Here is a 22,652-nt window from a genome sequence, read left to right as displayed (position 1 = left end):
CCTGTAGCATGCTCTTTTAAGGTCTTCAGGGAATAGTCCCAGAAGGGCAATAGCTAGGTCAAATGGTGGTTCCATTCCCAGCTTTCCCAGGAATCTCCAAACTGCTTTCCAAATTGGCCGCAACAATTTGCAGTCCCACCAGCAATGTACAAGTGTACCCTTTTCTCCACATCCTCGCCAGCATTTGTTGTTGTTTGACTTCATAGTGGCTGCCAATCTTACTGGAGTGAGATGGTATCTTAGGGTGGTTTTGATTTGCATTTCTCGGACTGCTAGAGATGGTGAGCATTTTTTCATGTACTTGTTGATTGATTGTATGTCCTCCTCTGAGAAGTGTCTGTTCAGGTCCTTGGCCCATTTGTTGATTGGGTTATTTGTTATCTTATTGTCTAATTTTTTGAGTTCTTTGTATACTCTGGATATTAGGGCTCTATCTGAAGTGTGAGGAGTAAAAATATGTTCCCAGGAGGTAGGCTCCCTATTTACCTCTCTTATTGTTTCTCTTGCTGAGAAAAAACTTTTTAGTTTAGGTAAGTCCCATTTGTTGATTCTTGTTATTAACTCTTGAGCTATGGGTGTCCTATTAAGGAATTTGGAGCCCGACCCCACAATATGTAGATCGGAGCCAACTTTTTCTTCTATCAGACGCAGAGTCTCTGATTTGATATCAAGCTCCTTGATCCATTTTGAGTTAACTTTTGTGCATGGCGAGAGAAAGGGATTCAGTTTCATTTTGTTGCATATGGATTTCCAGTTTTCCCAACACCATTTGTTGAAGATGCTATCCTTCCTCCATTGCATGCTTTTAGCCCCTTTATCAAATATAAGATAGTTGTAACTTTGTGGATTAGTCTCTGTGTCCTCTATTCTATACCATTGGTCCACCCGCCTGTTTTGGTACCAGTACCATGCTGTTTTTGTCACTATTGCTCTGTAATATAGTTTGAAATCTGGTACCGCTTTACCGCCTGATTCACACTTCCTGCTTAGAATTGCTTTTGCTATTCTGGGTCTTTTATTTTTCCATATGAATTTCATGATTGCTTTATCTATTTCTACAAGAAATGCCATTGGGATTTTGATTGGCATTGCATTAAAACTATAGAGAACTTTTGGTAATATCGCCATTTTGATGATGTTAGTTCTGCCTATCCATGAACAGGGTATATTTTTCCATCTTCTATGATCTTCTTCTACTTCTCTCTCTAGGGTTCTGTAGTTTTCATTGTATAAATCTTTCACCTCTTTTGTTAGGTTGATTCCCAAGTATTTTATTTTTTTTGAGGATATTGTGAATGGAGTGTTTTTCCTCATTTCCATTTCAGAAGTTTTGTCGCTGATATACAGAAATGCCTTTGATTTATGCGTGTTGATTTTATATCCTGCCACTTTGCTGGATTCATTTATTAGTTCTAGTAGTTTCTTTGTAGACCCTTTTGGGTCTTCTAGGTATAGAATCATGTCATCTGCAAATAGTGATAATTTAAGTTCTTCTTTTCCTATTTTTATGCCTTTAATTTCTTTCATCTGTCTAATTGCTCTGGCCAGTGTTTCGAGAACTATATTGAATAGAAGTGGTGATAGAGGGCATCCCTGTCTTGTTCCAGATTTTAGAGGGAATGCCTTCAATTTTTCTCCATTCAGAATGATGCTAGCCTGAGGCTTAGCATAGATAGCTATTACAATGTCAAGGTAAGTTCCTGTTATCCCTAGTTTTTCTAATGTCTTGAACATAAAGGGATGCTGTACTTTGTTGAATGCTTTTTCTGCGTCTATCGAGATGATCATATGGTTCTTATCTTTAAGTCTATTGATGTGGTGAATAACATTTATTGATTTCCGTATATTGAACCATCCTTGCATCCCAGGGATGAATCCCACTTGATCATGGTGCACAATTTTTTTGATGTGCCTTTGTATCCGATTCGCCAGAATTTTATTGAGGATTTTTGCATCTAGGTTCATCAGAGATATTGGTCTGTAGTTTTCTTTCTTTGAGGTGACTTTGTCTGGTTTCGGAATCAGGGTGATGTTGGCCTCATAGAATGAATTTGGAAGAGCTCCCTCGTTTTCTATTTCCTGAAATAACTTGAAAAGTATTGGTATTAATTCTTCTTTAAAGGTTTTGTAAAACTCCGCTGTGTACCCATCCGGTCCTGGGCTTTTCTTGGTTGGTAGTCTTTTGATGGCTTCTTCAATTTCATCCATTGATATTGGTCTGTTCAAATTGTGTGTATCCTCCTGACTCAGTCTGGGCAAATCATATGACTTAAGAAATTTATCGATGTCTTCACTATCTTCTATTTTATTGGAATATAGGTTTTCAAAATAATTTCTAATTGTCTTCTGTATTTCTGTAGCATCTGTTGTGATATTGCCTTTTTCATCCCGTATGGTAGTAATTTGAGTTCTCTCTCTTATTCTCTTCGTTAGCATGGCTAAAGGTCTGTCGATCTTATTTATTTTTTCGAAGAACCAACTTTTAGTTTTGTTAATTTTTTCAATAGTTTCTTTTGTTTCAATTTCATTGATTTCCGCTCTGATTTTAATTATTTCTTGCCTTCTGCTACATTTGCTGTTGTTTTTCTCTTCCTTTTCTAGGGCTTTGAGATGAAGTGTGAGCTCATTTATTTGTTGGTTTTTCCTTTTTTTGAGGAATGACCACCAGGCGATGAATTTTTCTCTTAAAACTGCTTTCATTGTGTCTCATAGATTCCCATATGTTGTGTCTGTATTTTCATTTATCTCTAAGAATTTTTTGATTTCCTCCTTTATGTCTTCTGTAACCCATTGATCATTCAGTAACATATTGTTCATTTTCCATGTGATGTAGGATTTTTCCTTTCTTCTTTTATCATTGATTTCCAGTTTAATTCCATTATGATCAGATAAAATGCATGGTATTATCTCCACCCCTTTATATTTACTGAGGGTTGCCCTATGGCATAATATATGGTCTATTTTTGAGAAGGATCCATGTGCTGCTGAGAAAAAAGTATATCCATTTGATGATGGTTGATATATTCTATATATGTCAGTTAAGTCTAGGTTATTGATTGTGGTATTGAGTTCTATAGTTTCTTTATTCAACTTTTGTTTGGAGGATCTGTCCAATGGTGAGAGAGGTGTGTTGAAGTCACCCATAATTATTGTGTTGTGGTCTATTTGATTCTTGAACTTGAGGAGAAGTTGTTTTATGAATGTCGCAGCACCATTATTTGGTGCATAAATATTGATAATTGTTATGTCTTGTTGGTGAATGGTTCCTTTTAACAGTATATAATGTCCTTCTTTATCCCTTTTGATTAACTTGGTCTTGAAGTCGATTTTATTCGATATGAGGATGGCCACCCCTGCTTGCTTACGAGGACCATGTGCGTGGTATAGTTTTTCCCAACCTTTCACCTTCAGCCTGTGTATGTCTTTTCCAATCAGATGTGTCTCCTGGAGGCAGCATATTGTTGAATTTGTTTTTTTAATCCATGTTACCTGCCTATGTCGCTTTATTGGAGAGTTTAAGCCATTCACATTCAGAGTTACTATTGATATATGGTTTGTACTTCCATCCATGTTTGATTATTTATCCTTTTTTAAAAAAAATTTTGTTTGTTTCTCCATGATTATCTTTCCCCTCGCCCTCTGTCTTTACCGAGGCACTTCCCACTGATGATTTTGGTTATTGTTTTTCATTTCTTCCTCGTGAAGTGTTTTGCTCAAAATGCTTTGCAATGCTGGTTTTCTGGCTGCAAATTCTTTTAACTTTTGTTTATCATGAAAGATTTTTATTTCGTTGTCATACCTGAAGCTTAATTTTTCTGGATACAGAATTCTTGGTTGGCATCCATTGTCTTTCAGTGTTTGAAATACATTGTTCCATGACCTTCTTGCCTTCAGTGTCTGTGATGAAAAATCTGTTGTTAACCTTATTGGTTTACCCCTGAATGTAATCTGCCTCCTTTCTCTTGTAGCTTTTAATATTTTCTCTTTGTTCTGTATATTGGATATCTTCATAACAATGTGTCTTGGCGTTGGTCTACTGTGATTTTGTGTGCTCGGTGTCCTGTATGCATCTTCAATTTGTATATCTGTTTCCTTTTTTATTTCTGGAAAGTTTTCTGTAATTATTTCATTCAGCAGGTTACTCATTCCCTTTGTTTGAATCTCTGTACCTTCTTCTATCCCGATGACTCATAAGTTTGGGTTTTTTATGTTATCCCATAACTCTTGGATGTTTTTCTCGTGATTTTTTACCAGCCTTTCTGAGTTGGCTAGACTCTTTTCAAGATGATATATTTTGTCTTCATTATCTGACGTTCTGGCTTCTACTTGCTCCACTCTGTTAGTGATACTCTCAATTGAGTTTTTAATTTGGTTTATCGTTTTCTTCATTTCTAGAATTATTGTTTGATTATTTTTTATAATCTCTATCTCCTGATAAAGATGCTTAACTTCTTCTTTTATCTGTTTATGTAATTCATTCTCAATGTGTTCTTTCGCTGCTTGAATTTGCTGTCTCGTATCCTCTTTAAGGTTCCATTCCATCTGTCTAAGGTGTTCCTTGAGTTCTTTATATGACCATTTTTCTGATGGCTCTAGGTCCTCCTGAATATTTAGGCTGTCCTGCATTGTTTGTACTCCTTTTCTTCCTTGCTTTTGAAGCTCCTCATGTTACTTCTTGTTCTGTTTGACTGCTGAGTTAGTGTTTACTCCTATAAATTTATTTGATGCTTGGGAGGAAAGGTATTAGAAGGGAAGGGAAGAAGTCACTAAAGAGAATGAGAGTAAGCAGGTAGAATTTAAGGAAGGGGGGATAAGATAATTTAAAAGAAATGAAAAGACAAAAGAAGAAAAAAATAGGAAATAAAAAAAGAAAAAAAATTTAAAAAATAAAAAATTAAAAAAATTAAAATTAAAATTAGAAGAAAAAAATTTTTAAAAAATTGTAAAAAAAAAATTAAAAAAACAACAAGAAAGAAAAATGAAAATGAAAGAAAAACCCAAATCAAAAAAAAAGAGAAAACAGAAAAAAAAACTAATAAATGCAGTCTTAGAGTTTGATTAACTTCTCTTCCAGTAGGTGGCGCTGTGCCCACCAGGCCAAGTTTCTCCTGTCAATACGCGGAAACCAATCACTGTGCAGTAGCTCCTCCCAGACTGGGCGAGTCTCCAATCCTGAGTGCCTAGGGCCTCCTCTTGTGTCTAGTCACTTCCCACTTTTCCTCTAGCCAGGCCTCTCTCATGGGTGCCGCTCACCACAATACTGGCTACACGCCAGGTCTGCTGCTCCCAGGAGCCCTGTTTTCATGAACGACTGGGCACACTCTTCCAGTTTGCCATTCCCTCAGACCCTAAGTTTGTAGAGCTTGGGGCTGAGAATCCTCAGCGAATTTTACTTGCCCTCCGGTAGCCACGCCCCCGGTAGCTGGTGCAAGAGACCTCAGCTGTCAGCACTGGTGGGAGCGGTAGTTCCGCGCCACGTCTGTTTCCCTCGGGCTGGCTCATGGGACAGCTGGGAGGGGCCCTTACGGGAGAGCTGGGAGGGGCCCTTAAGGTTTCCCCGATGTGTGGAGAGGGAAGGCTAGGGAATTATACACCTGTAGCCGCAGGTTTCAATGAAGTTATCTCCTCGGCCGCAGTCTGATGACCTCAGTTCTCTGCCATGGTGGTATCTCTTGCAAATGGCGACAGTTCATTTCCCTTTGCCGGGTGGGTCCTTACTGTCTCTCCCAAGCCCCGTTTCAATCCTCTGGCCACTACCTATGAAGGCTCGGTTGGAATTTACCTCCGTAGGATCAGAAGGGCTGACCAGTTGTTTTAGCCGGATGGATTAGTGCTGAGTCATAGCTGTTTGTCTGCGGGAAGCAGGCGAACAGGAGCTTGAATTCAGCCGATCCGGGCTCAGTGTGTGTTCTGAGAGGCCCAGACTGTTCGCCCCAGATCCACGTCAGCTCAGCATTGCCTAGTGATCCTGAGAAAATAGATTTAGGTTGTTTACGACTCCCTATGCCTGCACAGCTGAAGAGGTCAGAGACTTGATCTCTCTGCGCCCGCCGCCATGTTGGAATCCAGAGCTACTTTTTATGAAAGAAGTAATACTGTGAGTTTTCTTAACCCCAAGGATTGCTAAGCCACAGAGGTGGTATTGCACGGCAAACATACTGCCATCCCACTGGCAGCAGGTTCTGGATTTACAATCAGAGGGCTTCAGTGGCAATAATGAACCTTTAGACAATGTTCTTACAAATTTTTCCTATTTTGTTTTCACCAAATGTCACAACCTTTGTTGCTGTGGAGGTCATAGGAAAGTGTCTAAGGAGGCAAAGTGTGCCATTCAAAGAGCAACAAAAGGGATTGGTGCTTTGATTGTAGCTCTGCCACAAACATCTGTAGGTCTTTGTTCCTCTCTGAAATGAGGGCATCAACAAGAGGATCTCAAGGGCCTTTTCAGCACATAGGTGCACGAGGCTGTCATCTGATGTATAATATGGGAAGCCCTTTGGAAAGCCCCCCAAGTGGAGCCTGGGATACACATCACACAGCCTACACTGTTTTTTCCCCCTCTTGTTGGGAGCACATGAGAGACTCTAAGTTGTCTCAACACCTATATATTCATCCAGGAAACAGCTTGAAGTTTTTTTTTGTCTGAAAATATACATTACTTATATATTTTTTAAAATATTTATTTATTTGTAGATGAACACACAGTGTCTTTATTTATTTTTATGTGGTGCTGAGGATCGAACGCAATGCCTCATACATGCTAGGCAAGCACTTTACCACTGAGCTACAGCCCAAGCCCCTACTTTATATATTTACTAAAGAATATATGATGTATATTTAAAAAAGCACATACATATTTCTATACCTATGTATGTAATATAAATGTGCATATATAAAGTGAATTATATGATATTAAATATTTCATATATAACAAATTACATAATATTAATTATTTCATATATAGTGAATCACATAATATTAATTATATCATATATTCAACCATCTGCTAAAATATTAAGAACAATCTTGGACTTAGTTTCCAAAATAAGAGTCCATATTTATGGACTGTGTTCCATATCTTAGCCATTTAAATAGCATATCTGTGTATACACTTGAACACTCAGTGGTTTCTCTATAGATCGTAAGCAAACCCTCTACCATCTCCCACCATGTTCCAGTGAGCTTGTTTTCCCTTAGCTGAGCATTCCACACCTGTACACGTTGAGACTCCCACCTTCAAGCACAGGACAAGCAGGAGCACAGGTGAAAACATGGCATTGTAGCTGATAGGGGACAAAGGGACAGTGGCAGCTTTCATCAACCTGAACATTTGCTGTCCTCTGACTTCAATTTCATTATACCAAAAAATCAAAATATGGTCTAAACAAGCAATGGCAGTCTCCACTTTGTCACTTCCTAAGCGTAAGCAAATTGAATTGCAGTATTGTAAGCAGACCAAGGAATAGAAAATGTTATGCCTTTACTTTATAATCACTAAGTAATCTTTTATTAACAGAAAATGGCTGTGAAGGTAATTGGCAAAAGAATGAGCAGATTGGAAGTTGCTACCAGTTTAATAATCAGGCAACTCTTTCTTGGAAAGAAGCTTACATTTCGTGTCAGAGTCAAGGAGCTGACTTACTGAGCATCAGCAGTGCAGCTGAATTAACTTACCTCCAAGGTAGGTTTGACTTGCATGTGGCAGAGAAAATTGTTGAAATTGTGAAGACACTTCCTCCTTCTACTTTCATATCCAGGTGTGTTGTTTTGTGTGTATCTTTTCTGTCTTCTTTTGGGATTTAAACTTCAACACTGAAGTTGCCAAACTACTGAATGTAAAATATTCCATGTATTGAGAATGCATGTTGAGATGGAGACTAAAGAGAGATTGATGCTTAGAAAACAGGGTAGAAGATTAAACTGCTACCTTAACCTAACCTTTTTTTATTTGAAAAAGTGAACAATAAGCTCTTTGAACACTGAAAAGTAGAAAATTCAAGGAAGGTAAGCAGATGGTTGGATCCTACTATCTGGCCTCAGTAAAAAATCCTCACATTCAAGTGGAGAAATACAGTCCTTGAGGAGAAACAAAGAGAGTTTTAAGAAATCTTAAAGTGGATATAACACAGATGTATAGAATGGATAGAATTTTGTTTTGTTTATAGGATGGTAGTGGTAATTTTTAAATTTTTAATTATGAAAATTTAAATTATATAGGTAAGAACAGAAAACTAAAAGAGATAATTTATTCTTTCATATGAATTTCAGGAACACCTTGTTAATTTCATTGAAAACCCTATGAACATTTTCATTGGAATTGTGTTGAATCAGATTAATTAGGATTAGTCTGTCTCTACATGAAGTATTCTCATTTATAAAAATGGCATTTCTTTTCTCTTTAGGTCTTCTTTTATGTACCCAGTAAGATTCTGTAAATTTTCCCATCATACTCTTGAAAAAAAAAGCTAATAAACAGAAATTTTTACATTATTTTTTAAATCAGAAGAAATCTAAGTTTCTCAGTCTTAATAATTTATTCTCTGAATGAAAAATAGTGATAACATATGATAACAATGTTCTAGCACATATTACTAAATTGTTTTCAGACATTATCTCATTTAATGCTGTATAGGAACCCTAAGAGGCTAGTATTATTACTATGCTCATTTTGTAGATGAGTAATGTGAAGATCATAAAGGAAGTGTATTTTGTTCAATGTCACTTACAAATACATAGCACAACCTAAATTTGAATAGTCTGACTTGAAAACAAATTGTATTAGGTGTTCACCTTTTAGAAGACTGTAAGTTCTTTGTAAGCAGAGGTAGGTTATTGTTGTACTTTGGCACAAAACTATAAGCCTTACTGGCATATAGTAAATAAATATCTATTTACTAAGTATTTCAGGTGAATCCTGTCCCTGTGTTATAATGAATATAAATATTTGAATAAATGCTAGCAATGAACCAGGCTTGTCTCCAAAGAAGTTAATTATTAGTACACCCCAGCAAGTATCTTTATCACCAGATCAGGAAATTGATATTTAGAAAAAACATACCCAATATCACATAGCTAAGAAATACCAGAATTAGGATTTGAATGTCAACATACGGAACCACAGAGCCCTTAGTTTTTTACTATAATACTTACACTATATATATATCTTTATTTTTTTTAATCATTGAAAGTCCACTAGTCTTTTTTCATGCTTTTTGCCTAAAGCTTTATCCAGACCTCCTTTCTTACTTAGAACTGTATCCTTTTCTTTTATTGTCTGGGAGTTGAATAATCAGAACTTTAGAATAAAAATCTGTCAAATAAGCCTAATTGGTCAGTGTTTGGCAGTGGAATTCTATTACAGACTTCACTAAAGCCTTACAAAAAATATCATTGAGAATCAAAAGGGCCACTAAAGTTAAGCCTCCTAGAATATTGACTTTGGGAAAGTAATGTCTTCGGTGAAGGAAGAAAGTATAAAGAGTGACTCTCACCATCCTACCAAACGTCTGATGATGCAGTTGGAACAAGGAATGTTGTGTTGAGTCTTTATGCATCACGTTTCTTTGCTAACTTGCACAGAAGTGCAGTAAGTTCTGTGAAGAACCTTAATGTCCCCCAACCCAGCAGTTACTCCCCATAGTTTATGGATATCAGTAAATTTATAAGTATATCTGTTTCTAATGTTCCAAGCTCCTCTTCTAGCATGAGAGCTAAATAGCATATCAATAGGACTAATTATAATTGCTGGTTTCCCCCAAGACCCTGGAGAAAGCTGGACTTTAACATCTAAAACTCAAGCATCCAAAGTAGTTTCTATTAAGAATCCCTTTAGGGCTGGGGTTTTGGCTCAGTGGTAGAGTGCTCACCAGCACATGCGAGGGCCTGAGTTCAATCCTCAGTACCACATAAAAATAAACAAATAAAATAAAGGTATTGGTGTCCAACAACTAAAAAAAAGTAAATATTAAAAAAATAGAATCCCTTTATAGGGAAGAAGGGAGGAAAAGGAAAGGTTCTGGAGAATGAGATTGATCAAATTATGTAATGTGCTTGTAGGAATATGGCCTAATGAATCCCACTAATATGTGTAATTTTAATACACTGATAAAAATAAGCTTAAAAAAAGAATCCCTTTATTGCACACAGTCGTTTGAACTAGAAGTAATGAGGCCAACAAATGTGAATCAGAGATTCCATAACCAAAGTGCTTGATCTACTTGGGGAGATAAGAGTTGTTGCTATGCAGAGCATATATAATGGAGTATGTTGTTCCCAAACAACTTTTGACTTTGGTAGATAATGGTGGGGTGAGACTAGGCAATCAACTGCCAGAAAAAAAAATGCAGAAGCACCCCCATTGGAGTTAAGTCTCATGCAGTCTAAAAGACTTTTCTTTTCGACTTAATTTTGTTTTGATTTTATTTTATGAATACACATTCTCCAGGGATAATATATTTGGTTTCTTTGTGCTCATCAGATTTTGCTGGGATTCAGATTTTCCATATCTCTGGCCTTGCCAGGACCTGTAACCAACTTATTTATGCTACTACATAAGAGAACCCAAGAATCCCCAGAGCAGGAACAGCACACTTCCATTCTTCCTAATTTGCCTCTACCCCAGGGGTTATTCACCTTACACCACTTTGACCAGTGCCCCAATGCTAGGACACTTCTAGATTAGGACCCCTGCTGGTTGTAGCTTTTCTGATGCATTATAAGAGGTTTTTTGGCTCTTTTCAGACACATGACTATTATCAGGCCAATCTCTCATTGTGGGAAAAGGAATAGAAGTGTACTCAGGTCTGAATAGGGGTCTTTGGAACAGTTAAGAAATAACCACCTCATAATGTACAGATTGAGAGAAAAAAATTTTCTCGCCTGCATCTTGCACAGGCAAGATAAACTGTGTTCTCCTGCATGTAGTGAGTTGGCTGCAAAATATTGCAAAAAATCACATGACACAGAAATAATTTTGAGAGATCAAAGGCAGGACAGCTCTGCGACCTTAAGTGTCCTGCTTCCACACTGGAAGGAGAGAGAGTGAGCCTGTGTTTTTTATTTTGATATGAGGGATATACAAAGGCTTTTCCATAGAATATTCTTCACCAAATAAGGCAGGGGGTGGGCTGTCCAAGTCCAATGGGTAACACCCAACTCTGGAGCTACAGAGCAGCCTCTATAGCCTAGTGAAGACTGAGGTCACAGTGCTTTGGGTAATAAGCCACAAAATGACTTGCAATGCCAGACCAAAATCTCCTTGGCTTCAAGGCTGAGTAGAGGCTATGCTAATAGCTCAGAGGTAGCCTCCCACCTATTTGCAAACTATATATCTCAGAAAGGGTTAGTATCCATAACTTATAAGAAGTTTAAACAACTCAATAGCCAAAACAAACAAAAAACCCAATAATTGATTAAAATGGGGTAAAGGACAGGTACAGTGGCACATGCTTACAATCCCAGCAGCTCAGGAGACTGAGGCAGGGGGATCGTGAGTTCACTGCCAGCCTCAGCAACTTAGTGAGGTCCTAAGCAAATTAGCGAGACCCTGTCTTAAAATAAGACAGGATGTGGCTCACTGGTTAAATGCCCCTGGTTTTAATCCCTGGAATGAAGAAAAAAAAATGGGCTAAAGACCTAAATAGAGCCAAGCATGGTAGTGCATGCCTGTAATCCCAGCAATTTGGGAGGCTGAGGCAGAGGATCATGAGTTCAAAACTAGCCTCCACAACTTAGCAAAGTCCTAAGCAGCTTAGCAACACGCTGTCACAAAAAAAAAAAAAAAAAAAAAAAGCAAAATAGTCATCCACAAATGACATACAGATAGCCAAAAGACATATATAAATGCTCAATATCACTAGCCATCAGGGAAATGCAAATCAAAACCACAGTGAGATATGACCTCACATCTGTTACAATGGCTATTATCAAAAAGACAAAGAAGGACAAATGCTGGTGAGGATGTAGAGAAAGGAGAATACACTATTAAGGATGTAAATTAGCATAGTCATTATGGTAAAAGGCATGGAGGTACCTGAAAATATTAAAAAATAGAACTCTCTAGCAATCCCACTGCTGAGTAGATAGCCAAAGGAAACGATATCAGTATGTCATAGAGAGATCTGCTCCCCTGTGCTGATCACAGCACTGTTCACAGTGACCAAGACATGGAATCAACCTACATGTCTATCAGTGGATGAAATGGATAAAGGAAATGTGTTACATATACACAATGAAATACTATTCAGTCACCAAAAGGATGGAGTCCTGTCATTTGTGACACTGTGGATGAGCCTGTAGGACATTTTGTTAAGTGCAGTAAGTCAGCCACAGAAAGCCAAATACCACATGCTCTCACTCGTATGTGCACTCTAAAAGAGTCTCTCATAGAAATAAAGAGTAGAATAGTGATTTCCAAAGGCTAAAGAGAGCAGTGGGGAGGTAGGGAGATGGGGGATGGAAAGATTGATCAATGGGTTCAAAGTTACAGTTAAGAGAGATAAGTTCTGGTGTTCTGTTGCACAGTAGGGTGACTGAAGTTGACAACTGTGTATTGAATATATCCAACTAGGTAGAGGGGTCTGAGGTTGTGGCTCAGATAACTCCAAAGCCTTTCAGCCTTCTCCTCAAGCGCTTGTCTAGCATGCATGAGGCACTGGGTTCAATCCCCAGCACCATATAAAAATAGAAAACAAACAAAATAAAGGTATTATGTCCGTCTACAACTAAAAAAAAAATAAACAAATAAAAAATAGGTAGAGAGGATTTGGAATATTCTTATCACAGGAAAAGATAAATGTTTAAGGTTATGATTATGCTAACTACCCTGATGGTATATTTACATGATACGTACGTGCATCAAAATATCACATTGAGCCTGGCATGGTGGCATACACCTGAAATCACAGTGACTTGACAGGCTGAAGCTTGCAAGTTTGAGGCCAACCTCAGCAAATTAAGTAGACCCTGTCTCAAAAATAAAATAAATATATGAATAAATAAAAAGGCTGGAGAATGTAGCTCAGTGGTAGATTGCCCCAGGTTCAATTCCGGTAACACACACACACACACACACACACACACAATATGTACAATTAGTATATGTCAATTAAAAACAAATTAAAGGTCTGGGGTTGTGGCTCAGCAGTAGAGCACTCACCTAGCACGTGCGAGGCCCTGGGTTCAATTCTCAGCACCACATAAAAAAATAAATAAAATAAAGGTATTGTGTCCATCTACAACTAAAAAATAAATATTAAAAAAAAGAGAAAAAAATACCTACTTTAGTGGACACCCATTTGATTTAGGTATGGGATTTTATGCTAGCAATCTGTCTTTTAATGGCAAAGGTCGGGGTAGGTACAGTCTCAAGTTGATCAATGTCTTATCTGGACTGTGTGTGGAATAAAAACTCTAGCTCCAGATTGTCCAAGCCATATAATAAATCTCTATTCTTTATAATTACCCTACCAGTACTTTTAGAATTTATCCATTTCTTATTGTCATGCACAGAGCAATAGACACCTTAAGAACATTTGTGTTTGCCAACACTATCACATTTTTAAAATCCTGATTCCAGTGAAGTCATCAGTACAAATCACCAAGAGTACACTATATTGAAGCAGATCAGGAGCACATCTGTGTCACAAAATCCCATGATGTAAATGTGTACTTGCCATATGCAGATAAGTGAGAGGAGTGTTCAGAGGGAGCGACTGCTTCCTGTTGGAGGATATTGGAACAGACTTCGTGGAAGGCATGGAATTGAATTTGGGATGAATAGGAAGGATTTGTCCTCCATACTGTCCCCAGTGGAAACCAATGAAAGGAATTCAGAATACCAGGGTTGTGATCCAGTGTGGAGTGCCAGAAATATGTCAGTTTCCAGAACCTCCGAGGAATGTTGGAAAATCCATTGCATTTATTAATAGGGAAAATTTTATATTAGATTAAATCTTCACAGTCTTTGCATGCCAGTGTGGGCAGCCCTTGCATATGCTTATGTGTATGTGATCTGGTTGTCAAATAATAAATATGAATAATGTATGTCCACTCTTGTGCACACATGGGTGTGTGTGTGTGTGTGTGTGTGTGTGTGTGTGTGTGACTCTTCTGTTTCTCTAGCCTAAATGTTCTCTTGGACTCCAGAGCCATATACTCAATACCCTGTGAAATACCTCCTATACATATTTCTGACCCACTCCAAAATGGTTCACCATGTGGAGGATCTGTATGTTTCCTTCTTTTAGATTAAAATTTTTATAAGGGAAATAATAGCTGGAAAATAATATGTACTTACTGAATCACACTATCAATCTAGAATGAAATCAGATCTTCAAAACCTAGATATACACGAAAAACTGCTTTTGATAAGTATTCTAAATCAGTACAAGAGAGTTAAAAATAGACTGTGAAACAGCTACGCTAAGAGTCTGTTTTTACCTTAGAAGAAAGGGTGTTGGACAAGATAACAGGAAGCAGAATTGAGGAATTTACCAGCCCTTGACCTTTTCCACGGTCTGAGGCTCTGTTGTCTATCAACATCACTCATCTTTCTTGCCTAGACATTCTCCTACCTGGATTACTGATACAATCAAGGCCTTCAGGAGGTTTGCTATTTATTGAAATCTAATCTGAGTTGGAGAATAATAACCCAGATAATTTTGTCACTTTTTAAAATTATATAATTTTTACAGGACAAGAAGGCATTGCTAGAATGTTCTGGATTGGATTAAATCAGCTGTACTCAGCTAGAGGCTGGGATTGGTCAGATCACAAGCCATTAAGCTTTCTCAACTGGGACTCAGGTAATTGTTCTTCCCCCACCCATTTTGCATACAGAGCAAAAGCTTCAGAAAACAAGGGCTTCTCACTCTCTGAGATCTTTTAAAAGTTTCAAGAACTGATAAATCTTATGGTTACTTCTCAGAATTTTTTTTCCCTAAACCAGAGTAGAATGAGCACACCACTTGGCCAGGAACCATTCTGGATCCCTTAGGGGTCTTGACATGTCCATGACTTGCCCATGTTATGTCCATCTACAACTTAACTCTAATGCAGAAATATTTCCTTATATTTCAAATCCTTGGGGTCTCCCCATTCTGGCACCCAAGTACTAATAGCATAATGGCTATATTTTATTACACAAATAAATAACACAAGGAAAATTTTATAATGATTAAAACCCTGTTTAGCCAAAAAAATCTTTTTCCCCAAAAGGAAGAATGAGGTACCTTTTTAAAAATAAAATATGACAAGTGAAAAACCTAAAAGTTAACATTAATTTCAGTACAAAATATTCTGTTCATATATAAGGAAAATGGGTTAAGTACTTAAGTGTCACTTTAGTTAACTAAATTTTCTCATTTCTAATGAATTAACAACCTATTGTCTCAGTAAATAGAATTTTTAAGTATAATTTAATCTTTTTAAATAATATATATATATATATATATATATATATATATATATATTTTATGGTGGTGGGTCTTGCATATGCTAGGCAAGCATTCTATCATTGAGTTACACCCAATCCTTAATTTATTTTTTTAAATTTTTAATTTAAGGTCTTAAAGGCATTACAAAATCATAGATTAATATTTTCATTATATAATAAATATAGATCAGCAATAAACATTTATTAGAGATTACCAGCCACAAGATATATGGCAAAAATTTTTATTCTTAGGGACAAGTTTGGTTTTTATTTTTGTGTTTTAAATTAGCTATAATATGTTAGAATATCCACCCCCCACTTGTATTTTAAAAGAAAGAAAAGTTGTATACATTAATATCCATTTTATACAATTCAATTTAATTAAAATTTTAACTAAATGATGAGTTCTCATAAAGGCAGAAAATGTAATGTGAAATATTTTTTCTAACCACCACCCTGATTCTAACCTTGTTCTTCTAACTCTTTGAAAATCCTACTTTTTAAGATATGCCAAAGGCACAAATAATAGGTGGATCAAGCTGTGCCGGAATGGATGCCGAGTCTGGTCTGTGGCAGAGTATTTCCTGTGAAGCTCAACTATCATACGTCTGCAAGAAACCATTAAATAATACTGTGGAGTTAACAGGTATCTTCCTCAGTTGCTCTTACAAATAAATCTTAAAGCTGCAATTTTGTGAGGTCAAGTGAAATCCATCTCAGATACTATCTCCACCTTCCCTTCATCTGATACTGCCAATATAGGAAAGTATTTAATTTTTGACCCTATCATTAGATATTACCAACTGCATATGAAAAAATCTGTAGTTGAGGCAATGAAGAATATCAAGTAAAAATATGTATATGCCCATTAGATGGCAGAGGTATTTATTTTTCTTTTTTGGTACTGGGGATTGAACTCAGGGGCACTCTACCACTGAGACATATTCCCAGCCCTATTTTGTATTTTATTTAGAGAACGGGGTCTCACTGAGTTGCTCAGCACCTTGCCATTGCTGAGTGTGGCTTTAAACTCAAGATTCTCCTGTCTCAGTCTCCTGAGCCTCTGGGATTACAGGTATGCTTGCCACCACACCCAGCTGGGATATTCTTGATAGGAAATGTATTTCTGCTCACGGATCACTCTTGTTCCTCTAGAGCAGTAGTTCTCAAATGTGGTGCCCAGACCAAGCACAATGGCATCACCTGTGCCATTAGAAATACAGATTGCCAGGGCTTACCCAGATTTACTGAATCAGAAACTGTAGGCATGGGGTCTAGGAATCTAAGTTTTTGTTTTGTTTTGTTTTTAAATATTTTTTAGTTTTAGTTGGACACAATATCTTTATTTATTTATCTTTATGTGGTGCTGAGGATCGAACACTGGCCCTCACCCTTGCTAGGCAAGCACTCTACCACTGAGCCATAATCCCAGCCCCTAGGAATCTGTGTTTTAAGAAGCCCTCCAGGTGACCCTGCATGCTCAAGTCTGAGAGCCACTGCTATGAGGACAGGCCTTATATATTGCATGCCTCTGTGAAAAATCAAGACCTGTGGACACAGGATACCCCCAGGCTCTCCCAGCCCCTGCCCCACAACACCCAGACCTCCTCTATCCTTCTATGCCAGGCTGGTTCTTTAGGTCTTTGAATTGAAAGAACCCAGTAAAATGAGAAGTGCAGGACAAAGTATCTACAATGAGGGAATTGTTCAGGGAAGTGTGAGGAAAGAGGAGACCAGCTGAAGTTTTTGAGGAATGGAGGTTTGAGGAGTATTTACAAGAATAAAGAAGAGTACCTTGGATTGTTGAGCACCAGGCCCAGCATATACCTGAAATTTGATTAATTCTTCACTGAATGAGAAAAACTCAGATTCAAAACTGGGAGGGGGAAAAGGGAATTTTTAAATGTCCTACTTTAAGGAATTATGTGGGAAGGGAAAAAAATCAAATTTCTTGTCATCCAAAAAGGAGCATTGAGCTATTTTTTTTTTTTGAGGGGAAAAAAAATACACTTCCTATCAAGAATATCCCAGCTGAGTGTGGTGGCAAGCATACCTGTAATCCCAGAGGCTCAGGAGACTGAGACAGGAGAATCTTGAGTTTAAAGCCACACTTAGCAACGGCAAGGTGCTGAGCAACTCAGTGAGACCCTGTTCTCTAAATAAAATACAAAATAGGGCTGGGAATATGTCTCAGTGGTAGAGTGCCCCTGAGTTCAATCCCCAGTACCAAAAAAGAAATAAAGAATATAGGGAAATGTTTTAAGATAATAAGGGGAATGAATATTTATCTTCTGAGTTAATATAAGCCAAATATAATCCATACAACAAAAAGCATAATAGAGAAGCCAGCACAAATGAAAATAAGCTAGAGCAACTGATGTTAGATTAAGTAAATATCTCAAAGTAGCAATTATTAAGTAAATCATGATGTTTTCACATGATTGAATAATATGCATTCATTATAACTGTGCCAGCAGGAAATAGAAAAAGCAGAACAAAATGATATGCCTACTTATCATTTTAATCTTGTAAAAATATGTATTCATAGAGACAAAGACTAGAATATGAAAATGATTGTTTTAAGTTCAATTATGTGTGATTTTTCCATCTGTTCTTTTATAGTAACTGTAAAACACAGTAGTAATAAATGAACACTATTCAGAACCTTAAAGTTAATTGAGTTATCTTGTAATTATGAGAGGCTAGTTGAACCTGAATTTTTATCCTTTAGTAAAAAACAAACCTCTTAAGATGCTGTGTGTTCTTGCAGTAAACCTTCCAAGTGGAAGGGTGAAGTCTGAGTAACCAGCTACTTTCTAGTTTTGTTAACAAGGATAGAAGTATTTTGTATGGCTTTATACCTGACTCTTTTTCTCCAGAAAGACTAGACCTTGTGAGTTTTAGCACGGGCAAAACAAAGAATCGCGTTCTATAAGGACCATTGGTCTAGCAGAGGGAGGAAAGAAGAGGTCCAGAGATGTCATTTGCTCTTTCCTTCCATTGCTACTGTCTCTTGGGTGTGAAGTGAGCACATGTCTCATTCTGTTCCTGAAATCTCTGCCGTCCTTTGGTCAAAAGTGAGCTTTAATGCATATTCCCTTACTAAGCTGGCCATACAAGAAAAGAAGGCTTGAGCTCATGCTAATCTTTACAACAGCAGAGACTGGAAGGGAACCTAACAAATCCCAGAACCAGAAAAAGATTCAAGCAACTGGCTTAACCTACATCTTTCTTCTATCTTTTAGGACCAAGGGCAATATCTCCCTTGATTGTGTCTATACCCTTAAATAATCTATCCCCAGCCACACAGCATATTTCTGTCACATTACAGTCACATCATGTAATGGTAATAATGATTCATTATCTGAATCCCTGCAGGAATTCTTATGACACTAGGTATATATTAGGTACAACATAAATTCATATTACTCAAGGATCTGTCATCACATTGCCCAATTTTCCAGAAGCCTCATGATTCAAAACAGAAAATTTTGTAATGTTGTTGATTCAAAATAGATATAGCTTTCCTGGAATATAAATTGCTGCTTTTCTCCCAGATGTTTGGACATATTCACATACCCGCTGTGAAGAAGGCTGGCTGCCAAATAATGGATTTTGCTATCTGCTGGTAAATGAAACTGGTTCCTGGGATGAGGCACATAAGAAATGCAATGCCTTCAGTAGTGACCTAATCAGCATTCATTCTTTAGCAGATGTGGAGGTGGTTGTCACAAAATTCCATAATAGGAGTAAGTTGTTTTTTTTTTTTTAATACCCTATTTTAGAGGCTTAAACATTATAAAATATCCCTGCTTTCAGACTCTTGGTGAAAATGAAATCTTACAACGACCCTGTCCACAGGCTTTTCTGTTGGATGGAACTGTGTTGTAGTCTGCACTGTCCAATATGCTAGCTACCAGCCAACATGGCTTTTGAGGACTTGAAATGTAGCTAGGGAAACTGAGGAACTGAATTATTCTTTTTATTTAATTTTATTACATTTTGGTTTATATAGTCCCATATGCCCTAGGGGCTACTAATTTGGCAGTAAAAGGTTGATTGAATAATCTGTCTCTTCTCATAAGCTAAATTCTATTTCATTCCCTCCAAAAATCTAAATGATGATTATTTTACTTTTGTAATTTTTTGGAAGCTAATTTTTTGGTAGACACAGCTATAACAGACTGCTGTTACCATGCCCTCTGCCTAGGAATCTCTAATAATAGTAGCTAGTAGGGCTGGGTTGTAGCTCAGTGGTAGAGCACTTGCCTCACACTGTGAGGCACTGGGTTCAATCCTCAGCAACACATAAAAATAAATAAAAGATATTGTATCCATCTACCTGCCTCATTGAAATTTTTAAAAAATATCTAATTTTTTAGTTATAGTTGGACACAATACCTTTATTTTATTTACTTATTTTTATGTGGTGCTGAGGATCGAACCCAGGGCACGTGCTAGGCGACCGCTCTACCAGTGATCCACAACCCCAGCCCTGCCTCATTGAAATTTTAATAGGCTATTTAACAGTACCATAAAGGCTCTTAAAACTTATATCAGAATATAAAAATCAGTAGCAATATACATATTCAAGAATGTAGTTTAGTAAAGCCAAACAAAGCATTTTTTTTTAGATGCCAAAGAAGAAATATGGACGGGACTTAGGAACATCAATAGACCAACTTTGTTTCAGTGGTCAGATGGTACTGAAGTCACTCTAACATACTGGAATGAGAATGAGCCAAACATACCCTACAATAAGACTCCCAACTGTGTTTCCTGTTTAGGAAAGGTAGGAGACCTCTGTGGTGTCTTTATCATCTTACTGTTATATGTAATAATAATAATATTAAGATTCCTTTGATTATGGCATTTGTGTTTAAGCTAAGAAAATAAAAGGTGAGAGGTTTATAGACTATCTTTCTTGGTAAATAAAAGCAGTCAATCCACTTTCTGACAATGTCTGTTCTGACCTGAAGCAGATCTAGAGACTCTGTGTAACTCAGATTCTGTGCCAGAGTGGCTCTCATAACCCGCTGTCTCCCAGATCAGGGTCTCTATCAGCCTTTCTGCCATCAGTGTCATATTTGGCAGGTAGCCACAATTTAACCTGAAAAGTCCCATCTTTTTGTGTTCAGGTCAAATTTCATATCAATTCTGGTTTGAGGATGACATGAAAAACACTTTTTTAAAATTTTAATTTTAAGTAAAATTTCAAAAAAATTTTTAATATATTTTTAGTTTAAAAGGACTAAACTTCTTCATAAAAACATCTTACTCCTGTGGATTGCCTAAATATTTATTGAACATACTTTAGTTAAGCACTTAAAACAGACTGTGACTTCAGAAAGGATATACGTACCTCTGCATTTTTGTTTATATCACTTTCCTGCAGAAAACTGTGTAATTGATTATGACGTGTCACCCAGCCATCTAGAGAGACTTAAGTGGAAGCAATAAATGCTTTGTTCAGAAGTGTTTTAGTAGTAAAGATATATTTGGAAAGATGTCACATCTGGTACTCTATTTTAAAGAATATCCAAGATGTCTTTACAAGAGTATCAAAAAATGGAAGTGAGGTGGCATTAGCAAAAGTGAACAGAAGGCATACCTAGACAGCATTCTGGTGTTCAAAACCAGTCCTCAGCACAACTCATCTGTTAAAGTCTAACTTCAAGAAAGCAAAGTAACTTGCTCAATTAGGCAAAATTAATTTTAGGTGGCATACTTGAAAGAGACAATGTTGAAGTGTAGACTGAAGTAGACTTGAAAGAACCTTTTGATTCTAGAATTCTTGAAGACTAGCTCTTGGACCACCATCATCATGTATCTGAGGAAACTGAGTCTGGGACTTAGCCGATGTGCCACGCAAATTGAACCTTGCACAGACTTCAGCCATGTCATAGGAAGGAAGAATAGAGTGCTGGAACTGTTTGTGGAGAAGTTCTTCTCACTTTTACTTCTAGGCCAAGTGTCCTTTGGTGGTTTTATTGTCAAGCCTTTAGGAAAATGAAACTCATCCACACTGTGACCAGGAGACAATGCTGAGAGATAAAAGGCTGAGAACCAAACCTTCTCTTTGTGGATTCAGTTCTAAATGTGTGGCAAATAATTTCTTTCACGAGCAAATATATTTCTCTCTCTCTTTGTTTTTAAAAGCTAGGTTACTGGAAAGTCCAATCATGTGAAGAGAAACTTAAATATATATGTAAGAAAAAAGGACAAAAAATGAATGACTCAAGATCTGATAAGATGTGTCCTCCAGATGAGGTATGTAAAATCCCTTAATTTTGCTTAAGCAGAATTACAACTTCTTGGTTAGAGATGGTAGTTGAGACCTTAACAATTTGGATTTGCAAAATAGAAGAGACAGTAGCTTCTGTTCATTTACATTACAGCAAGCCAGAAGACAGGAGTCATAACATATTGGTGTTCTCACACAATGAAACAAGACATTCTTTTGTGGGTTTCTATAGAAATGTATACAATTAGGGATATAGCTCAGTTGGTAGAGTGCTTGCCTCGCATGCCCAAGACACTGGGTTCAATCCCCAATGCCACAAAAAAATAAAAAGTGATTGATTACTATCCTTCATATTAATATCCTGGGCTGGGGCTGAGTGTCAGAGCAGCTGCCTAGCATGTGTGAGGCACTGGGTTCAAGCCTTAGTACCACGTTAAAAAAAAAAAAAAAAACAAATAAAATAAAGGCATTCTGTCTATATATAACTATAAATTTTTTAAAAATACTGATATCTTTACTTCTTCTACTGATATTATTCCTGTTCAAAGATGATCCAACTGCTGGGTGGGTGGCACACGCCTGTAATCCCAGCAACTCTGGAGGCTGAGGCAGGAAAATCGCAAGTTCAAAGCCAGTGTCAGCAAAAGTGAGGTGATAAGTAACTCAGTGAGACCCTGTCTTTAAATAAAATACAAAGTAGAACTGGGGATGTCGTGTCCCTGAGTTCAAAAATAATAATAATAATCCAACCAACAATTTTTTTTTTCTGTTTTGCCCCCTCTCCTATAGAGAGATGGCCTTTATTGGTCAGCTCTGACAAATGAACTGGTCTCCGTCTTTTATTTCTTGTTTACCCATCTCTCATTCCTTGCTTTTCCTTCAGTAACAGTGTCCACTTTATGCTGAGTATAGCCCTTGCTGCTCTGCCACTGAGACTTATTTTAAAAAATCCAACAATTGTTTTATGGTAGGCCA

The 22,652-nt window shown here is 37.2% G+C and overlaps 1 protein-coding gene across 1 annotated transcript in view; it reads left to right on the top strand.

The window, feature by feature from the left end:
• Positions 1 to 22,652, top strand: part of LOC308630809 (CD302 antigen) — a 134,239-nt gene that overhangs the window by 13,117 nt on the left and 98,470 nt on the right. Inside the window, exons 4-9 of the mRNA XM_081261497.1 lie at positions 7,517 to 7,681; positions 14,694 to 14,804; positions 15,939 to 16,079; positions 18,991 to 19,182; positions 20,068 to 20,225; positions 21,593 to 21,703. Coding sequence (XP_081117623.1) covers positions 7,517 to 7,681; positions 14,694 to 14,804; positions 15,939 to 16,079; positions 18,991 to 19,182; positions 20,068 to 20,225; positions 21,593 to 21,703 — 878 coding nt within the window. The remainder of the gene's footprint in view (positions 1 to 7,516; positions 7,682 to 14,693; positions 14,805 to 15,938; positions 16,080 to 18,990; positions 19,183 to 20,067; positions 20,226 to 21,592; positions 21,704 to 22,652) is intronic.

The sequence above is a fragment of the Spermophilus citellus genome (genome assembly GCF_964194105.1).
Source record: "Spermophilus citellus genome assembly, chromosome: 11".
In the NCBI taxonomy this organism is placed as follows: Eukaryota; Metazoa; Chordata; class Mammalia; order Rodentia; family Sciuridae; genus Spermophilus; species Spermophilus citellus.
The sequence above is the reverse complement of the archived record's forward strand: the minus strand, read 5'-3'. Positions and strand labels throughout refer to the sequence as shown.